This window comes from Crocodylus porosus, unplaced genomic scaffold, assembly GCF_001723895.1.
Source record: "Crocodylus porosus isolate Cpor-Errol unplaced genomic scaffold, CroPor_comp1, whole genome shotgun sequence".
In the NCBI taxonomy this organism is placed as follows: Eukaryota; Metazoa; Chordata; order Crocodylia; family Crocodylidae; genus Crocodylus; species Crocodylus porosus.
This window is the reverse complement of record NW_017728931.1, coordinates 141,662,663-141,674,946: the sequence shown is the minus strand read 5'-3', so window position 1 is coordinate 141,674,946 and position 12,284 is coordinate 141,662,663. Positions and strand designations below refer to the sequence as shown.

Sequence of the window (12,284 nt, the reverse complement as noted above, 5' to 3'; positions counted from 1 at the left end):
AGCTAAATCTATTCCAACACGGAGGAAAGGCAGCAAGACGGCACAGCAGCCCCCCGGCTCTCCAGGGACCTAGCAGGCCTCCTAAGGCTAAAAAGAAAGGCCTACAAAGGATGGAGGACGGGATTCACCACCAAGGAGGATTATTCTGCAGTAGTCTGGTCCTGCAGGGAGCAAACCAGGAAAGCCAAGGCTGCAACTGAACTGCGATCTCTTGGTTTTCTGAATATCACCCTTTTCACCCTCAGCCTTCGTCTCCAGGGAGGGACCAAGACTAGGGTCCATCCAAGCCTAGATGGCCCAGTTAGGCCAGAAGGGTTATGGTATGGGAGTCTCTGTAGCCACCAGCACATAAGGGAGTAATGTAACTTTCATCACATCCAGCCATCTGTGGATCCCCAACCTGATGGCCAAGTCCCCGCTCCCAGGTGGGTCAATGGGGAACAGCCTTGCAGCAAAGCGAGTCTCAGTCTCGTGCCTCTGGATCAGTGGCAAACCATTTTCACTGTTAGAGCAGTGAGGCAATGGAAAAGACTGCCTAAGGAAATTGTGGCCTCTCCATCACTGGAAGTCTTCAAGAAGAGGTTGGACAAGCACTGGTCAGAAGTGATCTAAGAGTAGCTATGCCTATGCTCTACTGCCGGGATTGCCCATGCTTCTGGGCTTTGCTGATTGCCATATGAGGGAGGAAAGATTTTTTTCCCTGTCCTGTTGCTACACATCACAGAGGAGGGGGATTCACCTTCCTCAGAGATACCGAATCATAGAATCACAAACAATGAGGGCTGGAAGGGACCTCCAGAGGTCACATCTAGTCCAGACCCCTGCTCAAAGCAGGACCAGCCCCAACTACATCATCCCAGCCAGGGCTTTGTTAAGCTAGGCTTTAAATCCTCCAAGGACGGAGATTGCACCATGTCTCCACGTAACCTGTCCCAGTGCTTCACCACCCTGCTAGTGAGAAAGTTTTTCCTCATATCCAACCTCAACTTCCCTTGCTGCAACTTGAGACCACTGGGTGTTGGCTGCAGCTAAGGCTGGAGACTTTGACTCGGTTGTCCCAGTACTCCTACTAAGATTTCAACCCAGAGGTTCCTGGCTAAAGGGTCTTCCCTTGCACTTAGGGTCAAACTGTATTTGGGGGTCAGGAAGAAATTTTGCCCCATGGTCAGTTTGGTACAGACTGTGGGGATTTGCTGTCCTTTGCAGCAGGGGGCATGACCTCCTCCTGGGATCTTTTGAGCGTATTTTAACAACCCTTGCAGCAGCATGGCGTTGGCCATTGTGGTCTACCTGTGGCAGGCTCAGGTGCTTGGCCTTGTGTAGCTCTACTAATAGGGTAGATAATGATTTGTACAGGGTGGTTTTGATAGGATGATCCTGCCTATGGCAGGGCTGGATGACTTCTGGAGGTCCCTTCCTGACTATTATGATTCTGTACTTGTACCTTATCCGCTTTGGGAGAAACAAGAAGAAACTCCTAAAAACGGAGCTTAAATAGGCTCTTGACTCCAACCCCTCCCCACCTCCAGCCATTTGGAAGGCCCAGGTCACTGTCTGTGCTTCTGAACAGGACTTTGTCTTGATTTCAATCTCCCTAGCACACAGAGGAAGAAAATCAAGGAAGAAAGGAAAGAGGGGAAGAGGAAGAGAGTCAGAGAAACTCAAGATATCAGCCAGGGGGGACTCCTGGCTGGGAAGCTCTCTCCAAGTCAGTTCTGTCAATGATGGGATTAAACATCAGACCTGGTTTCTAGCGCCCAAATTCAGACCAGAGCCAGTCCTGTGTGCGCAGTGGGTGCCCTCTAGCGGTCCCCGGGACGACTGCTGCGCCGAGCTAATCTGTTTTGCATCCACTGAAATAACTTCTTGAACTTCAGGATAGAGCAGGTATAAGGGAGCGAAAGCAGTTCTTAAACAAGCCATCTCCTCAGCTTTTTCTGAATAATATTTTCCGCCCCAGGAAGCCCTTGGGTGTTCAGAAATGACACTGAATTCCCTGCTCTAAAATACCCTCCTTTCCATTGGGTGAATCCTTTAAAGGTGGCTGGCCTGAGTACGTGGGCCTGTTCGTATAGGACAACTCAATAGCAGGAGGCTGCTTCTGGGGTTTATTACCAGGGATCCTGGTTTTCTCCGATTAAAAAAAAATCCCCAATTTCCAGTTAAAAAAAAGTACAGGGGTCCTTGGACTTATGACACATCTGGTTCCTGAAAACCGTGTCTTAAGTCGAAACGTTGTAACTCAGAACCGATTTTCCCATAGGAAACAATGTTAGAAATGGGGGATTGGTTCCTGAATTGAGGCCCGATACCCTATGTTCACCAAAAATAACCCAGAATTTTGTACTCAATCAATTATGGACGAGTAATATAGCCACATTAATGTATTTCTATTGTAAATAGCAATCATATTGATTTAGATGACTTCTTTGGGGTGACTTTGCTGGATTTTTTGAGGGGCTCTGGGTTGGACTTTTTGAAGGTTTGGCACAGCATACTTGCTCGCCGGCGTGGCGGGGCGTGGCTTTGGATCGAGGGCTGTAAAGTCGAAACCAATGTCGGAAAGTCAAAACAGGGTAGCAATTTATAAGTGTCGGAAGTGCTGTTCGTCGTAACTCGGACGTCGGAAAGTCAAGGACTGCCTGTAATCCCGAATCCACATTTTTGCCGCGATTTAAAATGAAATACGATTTATAGCTGTATATTAGTGATGTTTCATTTAAATCAATTCAACCCAATATTACCTTTTTTTAACTGAAAATTAAGGTTGTTTTTAAATCAGAGAAAACCAGGATCCATTTATTATACTACAGGTGCTTGTGGCCACTGACCTCTGCACCACACACAGTGCCTCCTTTCAGGCTTTGAGAAAGGGCTGGAGCTTAATGACGTGTGAGGGATATAAAAGAGTAAAATGCAACCTTAGACATGGTGGAAGGTGCAGGTCCCAATCTCCTGTTCGTGCCCTGAAGCCCCAGCCTGAGGCAGGTCAGGACCCCTTCTCACATACCATGACCAGGGCCAGGGGGACGAGGGGTTACATGGGATACAGGACTCTGACATGGGTCCTCTCCATCCACCAGAGAGAGGTATGGCGAGATCCAGTGGCTAGATAAATGCATACTAGAAATAAGGGCCATATTTTTAACACTGAGATAACTGACTATTGAAAGGATTTACCCGTGAATACTCCATCATGGGCCATTTTTAAACCAAGGCTGGGTGTCTTCCTGAAAGATCAGCTCTAGTCTACACAGGAGTTAGCTGGGGCAAGTCCCATGGGCTGCGTTAGAGAGCAGATGCTTGCAGCAAACATGAGGAGTGAGAAATGATAATCTCTTGATATCATCCCTTATTTCCACCCGGAAGTCAGAGTGCCAAACCCCCGTCTCTGAGGACAACTTACAGCATCACTGCCTTTCTCCTCCCTTTGCTCCTCAGGCCCTTTCTTCATGGGCTCGAGCAGCTTCGCAGCCTCAAGGATTGGGGCCCCATCTTCTGACTCCGGAGAGAGTCCAGCAGAGGTCTGGAGAGAACGAAGGCTACAAGTTAAAGGCAGCACAATCGAACAAGTTAAAGCAGAAAGAGGTGGTGGGAAAGCCTCAGGAGGTCCTCATCCAAGCTCTGACTTGAGTCCCTTGTCTTCCTGCACTCAGTTCTTCACCTTCTGTAAAATGGAGGTATGGCTCGCATTAGGGCTGGGGTAGTCAATATGCACACAGGCAACGGAGGCCCCAGGTACTACAACTATCTTTGCTTCAAGGTGCAATGCCTCCCAGCTCATATGCAGTCTAAGGCATTATTTTCCTAGCTACATCTCTATACGCGTTGGAAGGGGCTGAGCTCTTGGGAACATCTGATAGCCACCAGCCTCCTGGAAAAAATCAATCCTTATGTCTCGCTCTTCAGTGAGAGATGAGCAACCAGCTCAGTGTTTCACCCAGGATGGAGGTTCAATTCTGACACCGCAAAATGACTGCTGCTTGGTTTGGGAAAGCAACCACAATCAATCCGGAGGAGTTGGGGAACAAGGCACCTGTCCAGCATTTGCCACCATGGCTTGCAACCTCGGGCAGTGATTCTCAACCAGGGTGCTGCCATACCCAAGGGTGATGCCAGATCCTTTGAAGAGCCTCACAAAGTGTGAGGAGACAAGCAAGTAAGGGCAAGCTGAAGTTTGTCCCTACCTAGCCTACCCCCCACCCCTGCTTCCCAGCCCCCGTGCAAGGAGGTAAGCAATGTAATACATACGTTAGTTTTTGAAACTGGGTACCACTCAATTCACAGAAGTTATGAAGAGGTGCATTGAGTCTATTGAGGGGTGTCTTGAGTCCAAAAAGGTTGAGAACCACTGATCTAGCTAGGGAGGGTGCTACAAAACAAGTGAGTAGCAACTGGACCCAAAGATGGTTCATGCTAGGGGATCCGGATGGTTTTCTTTTGGGAAAAGCTCTTTGCATCTGTCTTCTTCAGATTGCATTACTCCCCTGGACTCTCCTTGAGAGCGGTTCATTGAGAAATTAAATCCAGGGCAGAATAAATCAGCTTGTTTCTTAAACAGGACTTCTCAACGGGAGCCCAAGCCACCAGCAGTCCAGGAGCTGCGCCGGATGCAGACGCTGTTGGCTTCCAAAAGGAGTTTAAAGGAGCTGCTTTTGACCTAGGCAGAACTGACTAACTTGGACCTACCCATGGGAGAGACTTGCTTTTCCAGTCACACATGGGGCACAGCTGCAAGTGGTGGATCTGCTCAAGCTGGACCCACCAGCACAGGGTTACACACGAGGAGCCCCTGAACTTTGCAATTCATCCAGCAACCATGGATGCTCACAGGAAGGACGTCCTGAGAGACTTCTCGGGAGCTTCTCTTGAGTTTCAGGGGAAGCTCCTTGGCATGGCTTTCAATATGGCAGGCTAAGACCGGCCCTAAATCCAGGGGTTGACTTAGAAAATCAACTCCTTGGCATCACAATGGAAAGCAAGGAAGGTTTGGTTTGAGGTTCTCAAGACCAGGTTAACTTGAAAAAGGGAAACAAGTATCAGGTGTTACACATGGAAAGCAAGTTTTAACGATACCTGCATGCCCTCTTCCATCCCTGCTCCTCCCAAGTGCTCTTTCAGAGACCCAGATGCCTCCTGGGAATCCAGAGTGATAAATCCAGCAATTCCTTGCTGCCCTGTGGAGGTTTCTTCTGGGCTAGTTTGTAGCTGGGATGTGTTCAGAGATCCAGAGCGGTCCTCTCGTTTTTCAGCTACTGGTGATTTCTGACCAGGGGTCATCAAGTTTGCCATGATTTCCACTCCTGCACTGTCCCCAGAGGTGGGGCTAATGGAGTCGTCAGCCAGAGGCTCCTTCTGATGCGTTATATCCTAATAAAACAGGGAAACAGGACTGCACAAGGCCCAGCAGAAACCAATGTCCGGCTGCAAGCAAAGCCAACCACTGTCCTTCAACCAAGTGCCTGGAGCTGCCTGCTAACTTGCATCTCCCAAAGAGCTGCCTTCACGTGGACCATGTGTATGGAGCTAGAAGACCTGGATCCCATTCCCACCTCTGACCTGCTGGGTGATTTTGGGCCAGTCACATCTGTTTGCTGCCATTTCCCATTTGGGGAGATGGGACACATGATGTTCACCCACTTCCGCAAGTCACTTTGATGGATGAAGACATTCTATAGAAGCACCAAGTCTCATGTGCCCAGGTTTCTGTAACGCCATGAGTGAGGAGGTCAGTCAAAAAATCACCAGATATCATGCTAATGGGTTACTGTAGCCCATGAGCACCGATTATTGGGCCATTTTTCTGCACAGTCCCCTGAACAAGGATTTGTTCAGCCACTTCTGCGGGTGTCCGCTACATGGTAAAACTCCCCATCCCAGGGGCCAGCATCCTGCCCTGCTCCATGACACTCTTTGTTCATAGTGGAGCCCTGGCTTAATAAGTCTGTCCCAACGGTGCCATTAATGTCCCAGAAAAGTCCTCAGAAGGATTTTGTGGCTGCTCTTTCCATCATGACCAGAAAAGGACTGCAGAACACAACACTTGGTGCCATCTCGACCAGTGCCCACCACTGTTACAACGGTACATAAGATGACAGAAAGTCAATAATTAAGGTCTTCCTGGCACCGATGCTTAAACAAACAGTGCTACAGATGGGTTATGTTGCTAGTTATAGCTCCCAAGTTGCAACCACAGCTGTCCTATTATTTTTTTGACTGACCTTCCTAAGGCGCATATCACCCAAGGTGTCAATGGGTATCTGGCTATTCAGGCAGGGTGACCCAAGCAGCTGGCCTCATCACTCCTGTATGTACCAATGGCTATGGAAACAGATGTGTATTTGCTTATTGTAAACTGCTCTGAGGCTTCTGGATAGGGTGGGATATCAATCTAATCAATAAAGAGACAGCACCAATCACCACGGTATCTGAAAATCTCACACTCTGATGTCCCAAACCCCAGCGAGGGAGGGATAGGCCCATGTTACAGATGTGAAATAAAGGCGCAAGGCATCTAAGTGACTTTCCCTGGGCCACACAGGGAGTCTGAGGCAGAACCACAGTCTCCCGAATTGTAGACCAGCATCCTAGCCCCCAGCCCATCCTTCTGCTAATAAAAGGCTGCCCCGATGGAGAAGCATGGCATGTTTGCATGGCTCTATCGGGCATAGTTGGTTTACCACACAGGAGGCCAACAATGAGTTAGGCCAAATGCCACTCAAATCAAGGAAATAGGTCCCAGTTACCCTGATTTAATCTGTGGAAGCTGCTTTCCACCATGGTGTAGGGCACCTTGCAGAAATGCAGATGTAACAGAGAACTTGGCAATCTTGAAATGGCTAAGTAGTTCCTAATACATGCTAACGAGCCTGCCTGAACTGTCAATTAACTACAGTCGCAGAGAATTAATTCTCCGCAGCCATCTTTAGTGATTCTTACCTTGGCAGGTTGTCTTACAGAAGCCGGGACCATAAACTGATGGTCATTGCTTTTGGCCTGATCTTCATTGGTTATTTCTATGCTGGCCAGAGCATCGCTAGAGACGTCGTACTTCAGTGAACCCTGCAAACCCCAAAGGAAACAAATGAGATAAGGTTGTGTGATCCGAGTTATGGGCTTGCTAAATCATAAGTTCAAATCCTGGAAGGGTTGACAGAGACTTGGATCCTTTCCAAGTAGATCAACCGCTTTTCATGGAGCCCACCGTCTTGCAAGTCTTTCTTACAGGGGCTCGCTGCTCTACGTGGCTGTTGTATGCCAAATGCTGTCTGCCAAATGTGGCTGTTGTATGCCACATTTTGTAACTGCAGAGATTGCGTTCAGTCGCCTTGACCAAAATTCCTCCCTTGTCACAGCTGTACAATGGGCTGCGGACCAGCCAGTTGCTACCATCCCTCCCCGGAGCGGTCTGCATTTCATTGGGGCTGTTGGTGTGCAGTAGAAACCAGGGCATACAGTCTGCATTTTGGTTTCAAGTACTCCAAGCCCCACCAAGGTTCATGTATCCATGGCTTTGGTCCAGTCCATTATCAAGGGAATAATCACTTGCATCTGCATTTGGGCTCAGCTTTCAAACACCCCAGGTATCGGGTGCTTTAGGTCTGGCTTCAAAGGACTTGGAGATCCTTTAGGATGATGAGCTATGTGACAAAGGTTAAGTTCTCTGTGTTAGTCTCTGTGTTAGTCTGAAGTCAAATTGAAGGCAGGGTGGATTTGCACCTTACAGATGAACCAAAGTCATTCAGCTGAGCGCGGTGTGATCCATGAGCAGACAGACATAGTTAGCTGTGTTAGTCTGAAGTCAGGTAAAAGGAAGACGAGTGTAAGGTCACTATCACTATCACTATCACTTCTTTAGACCAAGTGGTTGCACCCAAGATTCAGAGCCTTAACAGGCTCATTGCACAGTGGGAAGAAACAGATGGCAGTGTTTAAGCAGAAAGGGTGGAGACAAGGCCTGTCTCCCTAACGCAGCAACAAATAGCAGGCAGTTTCCCAATCCTGCCTTTCCAACCCATCCCATGCCCCCCAAAAGTTCTGCCCCTCTGCTCCCTCTCTGAGCCATGCGCATGTCTGATACCCTTCCTTTTGCTGTTTGTTTTTTGCATGTAAGCCCTCATTTGCACTATAGGGTTTGAATGCAGTCAGGTCGAATGCTTCTCTCTGCCAGAAACCTTACCCTGCATTTGCTGAGTGGGAGTAAAACTTCTTCCACCATCCAGCAGAAGGGACAGTCTTGCCCCTACGACCCACTGCCATGATCCCTTCAGCAGCTGGGGCCTTCCCAAGGTGCCCTTTATACCCCGAAGCTGCTTCTAGGGAACTATGTCGACCCACCACACATACACAAACACACTTTGTCAAACAACCCCCAAGCTCCTAAACCTGCGACGAATGCCAGCAAAACCTCTCACACTGCACAACTTAGTCCTGCCGGGGATTTCATCACTTCGGCTGGCACCTCCTGTTGTCGCTAGCTCTCTCCCCCTTAAAGGATCTTAACTGATCCCTTCATCCTTCCTGCACTTGGGTGCTTGACTCACCCATCATCCTTGATAAAAGATTGCGTTTGAACCACAGATCAAAGACCATTAGTGCTTTTCAGCATAACATTACTTATTACACAGATGACTGCAAGTCACCAGAACCGATGTAACAATAATCTCCAATATGGGGATGTCATAAATTCATTGCACCCAGCAAAGCCTTCCTCCTTTGCAATGACCAAGCAGACAGAGGGAGCGAAGGAGGATCTTGAGGTTAAAGCCGCAGGACTTGCTGTCTGGGCCAATTCCTGGCTGGTCCCATTCCTAACTCTGTAGTTTTGATCAAGTCGTTTCTCTGGGCTCTGTTGCTTCCCTCACCTCTTCTTCTTGAGGCTCTGTCTGATCGTGGAGAAGCGCCATGGGATGGATACTCACTGGGTAGTCAGTGGCTTGGTTTTTCTTGGACATCTTGCCTTTCCTGGAGCTGGCCAACTGCTGGATGATCACTTCCAGGCCCTCTCTCAGGAGGAGGTCAGTGAGCTCCTTCAGAAGAGCCAACTGCAATGGAATAGAAACCACTCCATAAGTTCATAAGAATTGCCTTTTACTGGGCCAGACCATAGGCCCATCTTGCCCAGTCTCCTGTATTGCACGGGGGCAGAGACTGGGCGCTGAAAAGGGGAGTGAACAGGATCGGACCAGGGTTTTTTCCACCGTTCCTTTCCCCCCTTGCAGCCTCCAGCATTAAAGGTCTAGGAAGCTGTGATTCAGACCATGCTCACTACCTACCAAAGCCCCTTTCCTCCAAGAATGCGTCCGATCTGTCTTTTGAATCTAGTGAAGCCGTCAGCTTCCACCACATCTGGTGGCAACAAGTCACACACTTTAATCCCACCCCATGTGAAAAAGCACTTCCTTGTGTTCGTTTGAAACTCACTACCTATTCGATTCATTTTGTAACTCCTAGCTTTTGTCTTGTGAGAGTCAATAAAAAAATCCCCTATTGACTTTCTCTTTGCCATTTAATATTTGGTAAACCCTTATCACGCTGCCCCTCAAGTATCTCTTTTTTTTTAAAACAGAATTGGCCTTGCCTCTTCAGTCGCTCCTCATATGGAAATCCTTCCCTACCACTAATCATCCGTATTGCCCTTCTCGGGACCTTCTCTAGTTATTCTATATCCTTCTTGAGGTGTGGAAGTCAGAACAGGGCACAGTAAATGTTCAAGGTGTGGATGCACCATGGATTTATAAAGGAGAATCATGAGACTTCACAATTCCCTTCTTAATGCCTAAAATTTTGTATGCCTTTCTGATGGCTGCTGAGCACTGAGCTGTACTGGTCTGCAGGAGAGGATCCCGTCTGACATCCGACCTGCAGACCAGTACCCCATGGTTGTCATCCACGTGGGGACGAATGACGCGGCCAGGGGCAACCCTGACCGCATTATGAAGGATTTCAAGGCTCTGGGGGACAAGCTGAAGGAGACGGGGGGCAGGTGGTATTCTCCTCTCTTCTTCCAGTGAGTAGGTGGGGACGGCGACATGAGACCTGCATTGGCAAGGTCAACCGGTGCTTATGCAGTTGGTGCCGCCAGGCAGGCCTTGGGTTCCTTGATAATGACCCATGCTTTCGGACGGAGGACTTGCTGGGGTGGGATGCGGGGAGACACCACCCGAGCAAAACAAGTGACAAATGCAAGGACTGCCCAGGTAAGAAATGGGGGACCGGACAGTCTCCCAAATTGGGGGGTTGCAGACGCAGCTAGGCAAGGCATTAAATGCCTATATACCAATGCTCGTAGTATGGGGAATAAACAGGAGGAACTCGCCCTCAGAATAGCCAGTTCAGACCCAGACATAATAGGGTTAACAGAAATGTGGTGGGATTCATCCCATGACTGGGCAGTCAGCATTAGGGGCTATGGGCTTTACAGGCGGGGTAGAGAAGGAAGGAAAGGTGGGGGTGGGCGCTGTATGTCAAGGAGCAATACACATCCTCTGCCAGCAGAACGGGGTCAGAGGGGCAAGCGGAAGTGCTCTGGGTCAAGATACAAGGGGGCCATGGAGAGAGGGATCTAACGGTGGGGGTCTACTACAGACCCCCCAACCAAGGGGAGGAGCTGGACCGGGAATTTTCGGGCCAGCTTGCAGAGGCACTTAAAGCGAAGGATGTAGTTGTCATGGGTGATTTAAATTACCCAGGCATTTGCTGGGAGGAGCAGTCAGCCAGGACGGACCGTCCCAGGAGACTCCTGGCCGAGATACAGGACCTCCACTTAATCCAGGAGGTGCACGGTCCCACCAGAGGAAACGCCCTGTTGGACCTGGTCCTGGCCACAGGCGACAACTTGATAAGGGGCCTCCAGGTCCTTGACCACCTGTCGATAGCGATCATCGCTTGCTGAATTCACCATCCAGCGCGGGGTGTCAAGGGCCTGCAGCAAGGCGGTAGCCCTAGACTTCAAGAGGGCCAACTTCAACGAGTTGAGATTAGTGGGAGAGGTGCTGGGGTTCGAGAGCAGGGGAGCTCAGTGCCCAAGATGAGTGGTCGTTCCTGAAAAGACGATACTCAGGGCCCAAGGGGTGACCATCCCAACAAGAAGCAAGGGGGGCGAGAGTGCCCGAAAGCCCCCCTGGCTCACCAAGGGTGTCCGGGAATGCCTGACTGCCAAAAAAGAGGTGTACAACCAGTGGAAAATGGGTGCTATCTCCAAAGAGGAGTATACCTCCTCTGCTCGGGCCTGTTGGGGTGCTGTCAGGAAAGCTAAGGTGGACATAGAGCTAGGACTTGCGTGCAAAATCAAAGATAATAAAAAGTCCTTTTTCCAATATATAGGGAGGATGAAGAAAGCACCAGGAAATGTGGGGCCCCTGCAAGATCCTCTGGGCAATCTGGTGGTTGCACCAGAGGAGAAAGCAGACCTCTTTAACCAATTCCTCACCTCCGTTTTCTTGTGCAGGGACCAGGACTTCCCACCGTGATGCAAGACGGACTTGAGGGGAACGCCTCCAGACCTCAGGTTGGGGAGGACCGGGTTAGAGAGCTTCTGGGGGGGCAGGATGTGTTCAAGTCAGCGGGTCCAGATGCTCTCCACCCCAGGGTGTTGAGGGAGCTAGCAGGGGTTATTGCAGGGCCCTTGGCACGGCTTTACAAGGGCTCGTGGTGCTCAGGTCAGATGCCAGATGACTGGAAGATAGCTAACATGGTCCCCATCTTTAAAAAAGGGAGGAGGGAGGACCCGGGCAACTATAGGCCCGTCAGTCTTACCTCAATCCTAGGGAAACTCTTTGAGAAGATCCTTGAGGAGCACATCTGTGATGGGCTGGCTTCAGGGATGATGCTCAAGGGCAACCAGCACGGTTTCATTAGGGGCAGGTCATGTCAGACCAACCTTACTGCCTTTTATGATCAGGTCACAAAGGCAATGGACGCAGGTGTCGCCGTGGACGTGGTCTTTCTAGACTTCAGCAAGGCCTTTGACACTGTCTCCCACCCCATCCTCATTAAAAAATTGGGTGACTGTGGCATTGATGCCTACACACAGTCAGATGGATTGCAGATTGGCTGAAGGGTCGTACTCAGAGGGTGGTGGTGGATGGCTCATATTCGACCTGGGGAGAAGTGGGCAGTGGAGTGCCCCAGGGCTCAGTCCTTGGGCCCACACTGTTCAATCTCTTTATCAGTGATTTGGATGACACAGTGAATTGCAACCTGTTTAAATTCATTGATGATACCAAAATCTGGGGTGAGGTGAGCACGCTAGTAGGGAGGGGAAGACTGCAGCAAGACCTGGA

At 49.7% G+C, this 12,284-nt stretch overlaps 1 protein-coding gene across 1 annotated transcript in view; it reads right to left on the bottom strand.

Moving 5' to 3' along the window:
- LOC109315843 (collagen alpha-1(VII) chain-like) overlaps positions 1-12,284 on the bottom strand; it is a 210,158-nt gene that overhangs the window by 82,537 nt on the left and 115,337 nt on the right. Inside the window, 4 exon segments of the mRNA XM_019543782.1 lie at positions 3,407-3,526; positions 5,077-5,370; positions 6,940-7,071; positions 8,922-9,044. Of these exon segments, the coding sequence (XP_019399327.1) occupies positions 3,407-3,526; positions 5,077-5,370; positions 6,940-7,071; positions 8,922-9,044 (669 nt within the window).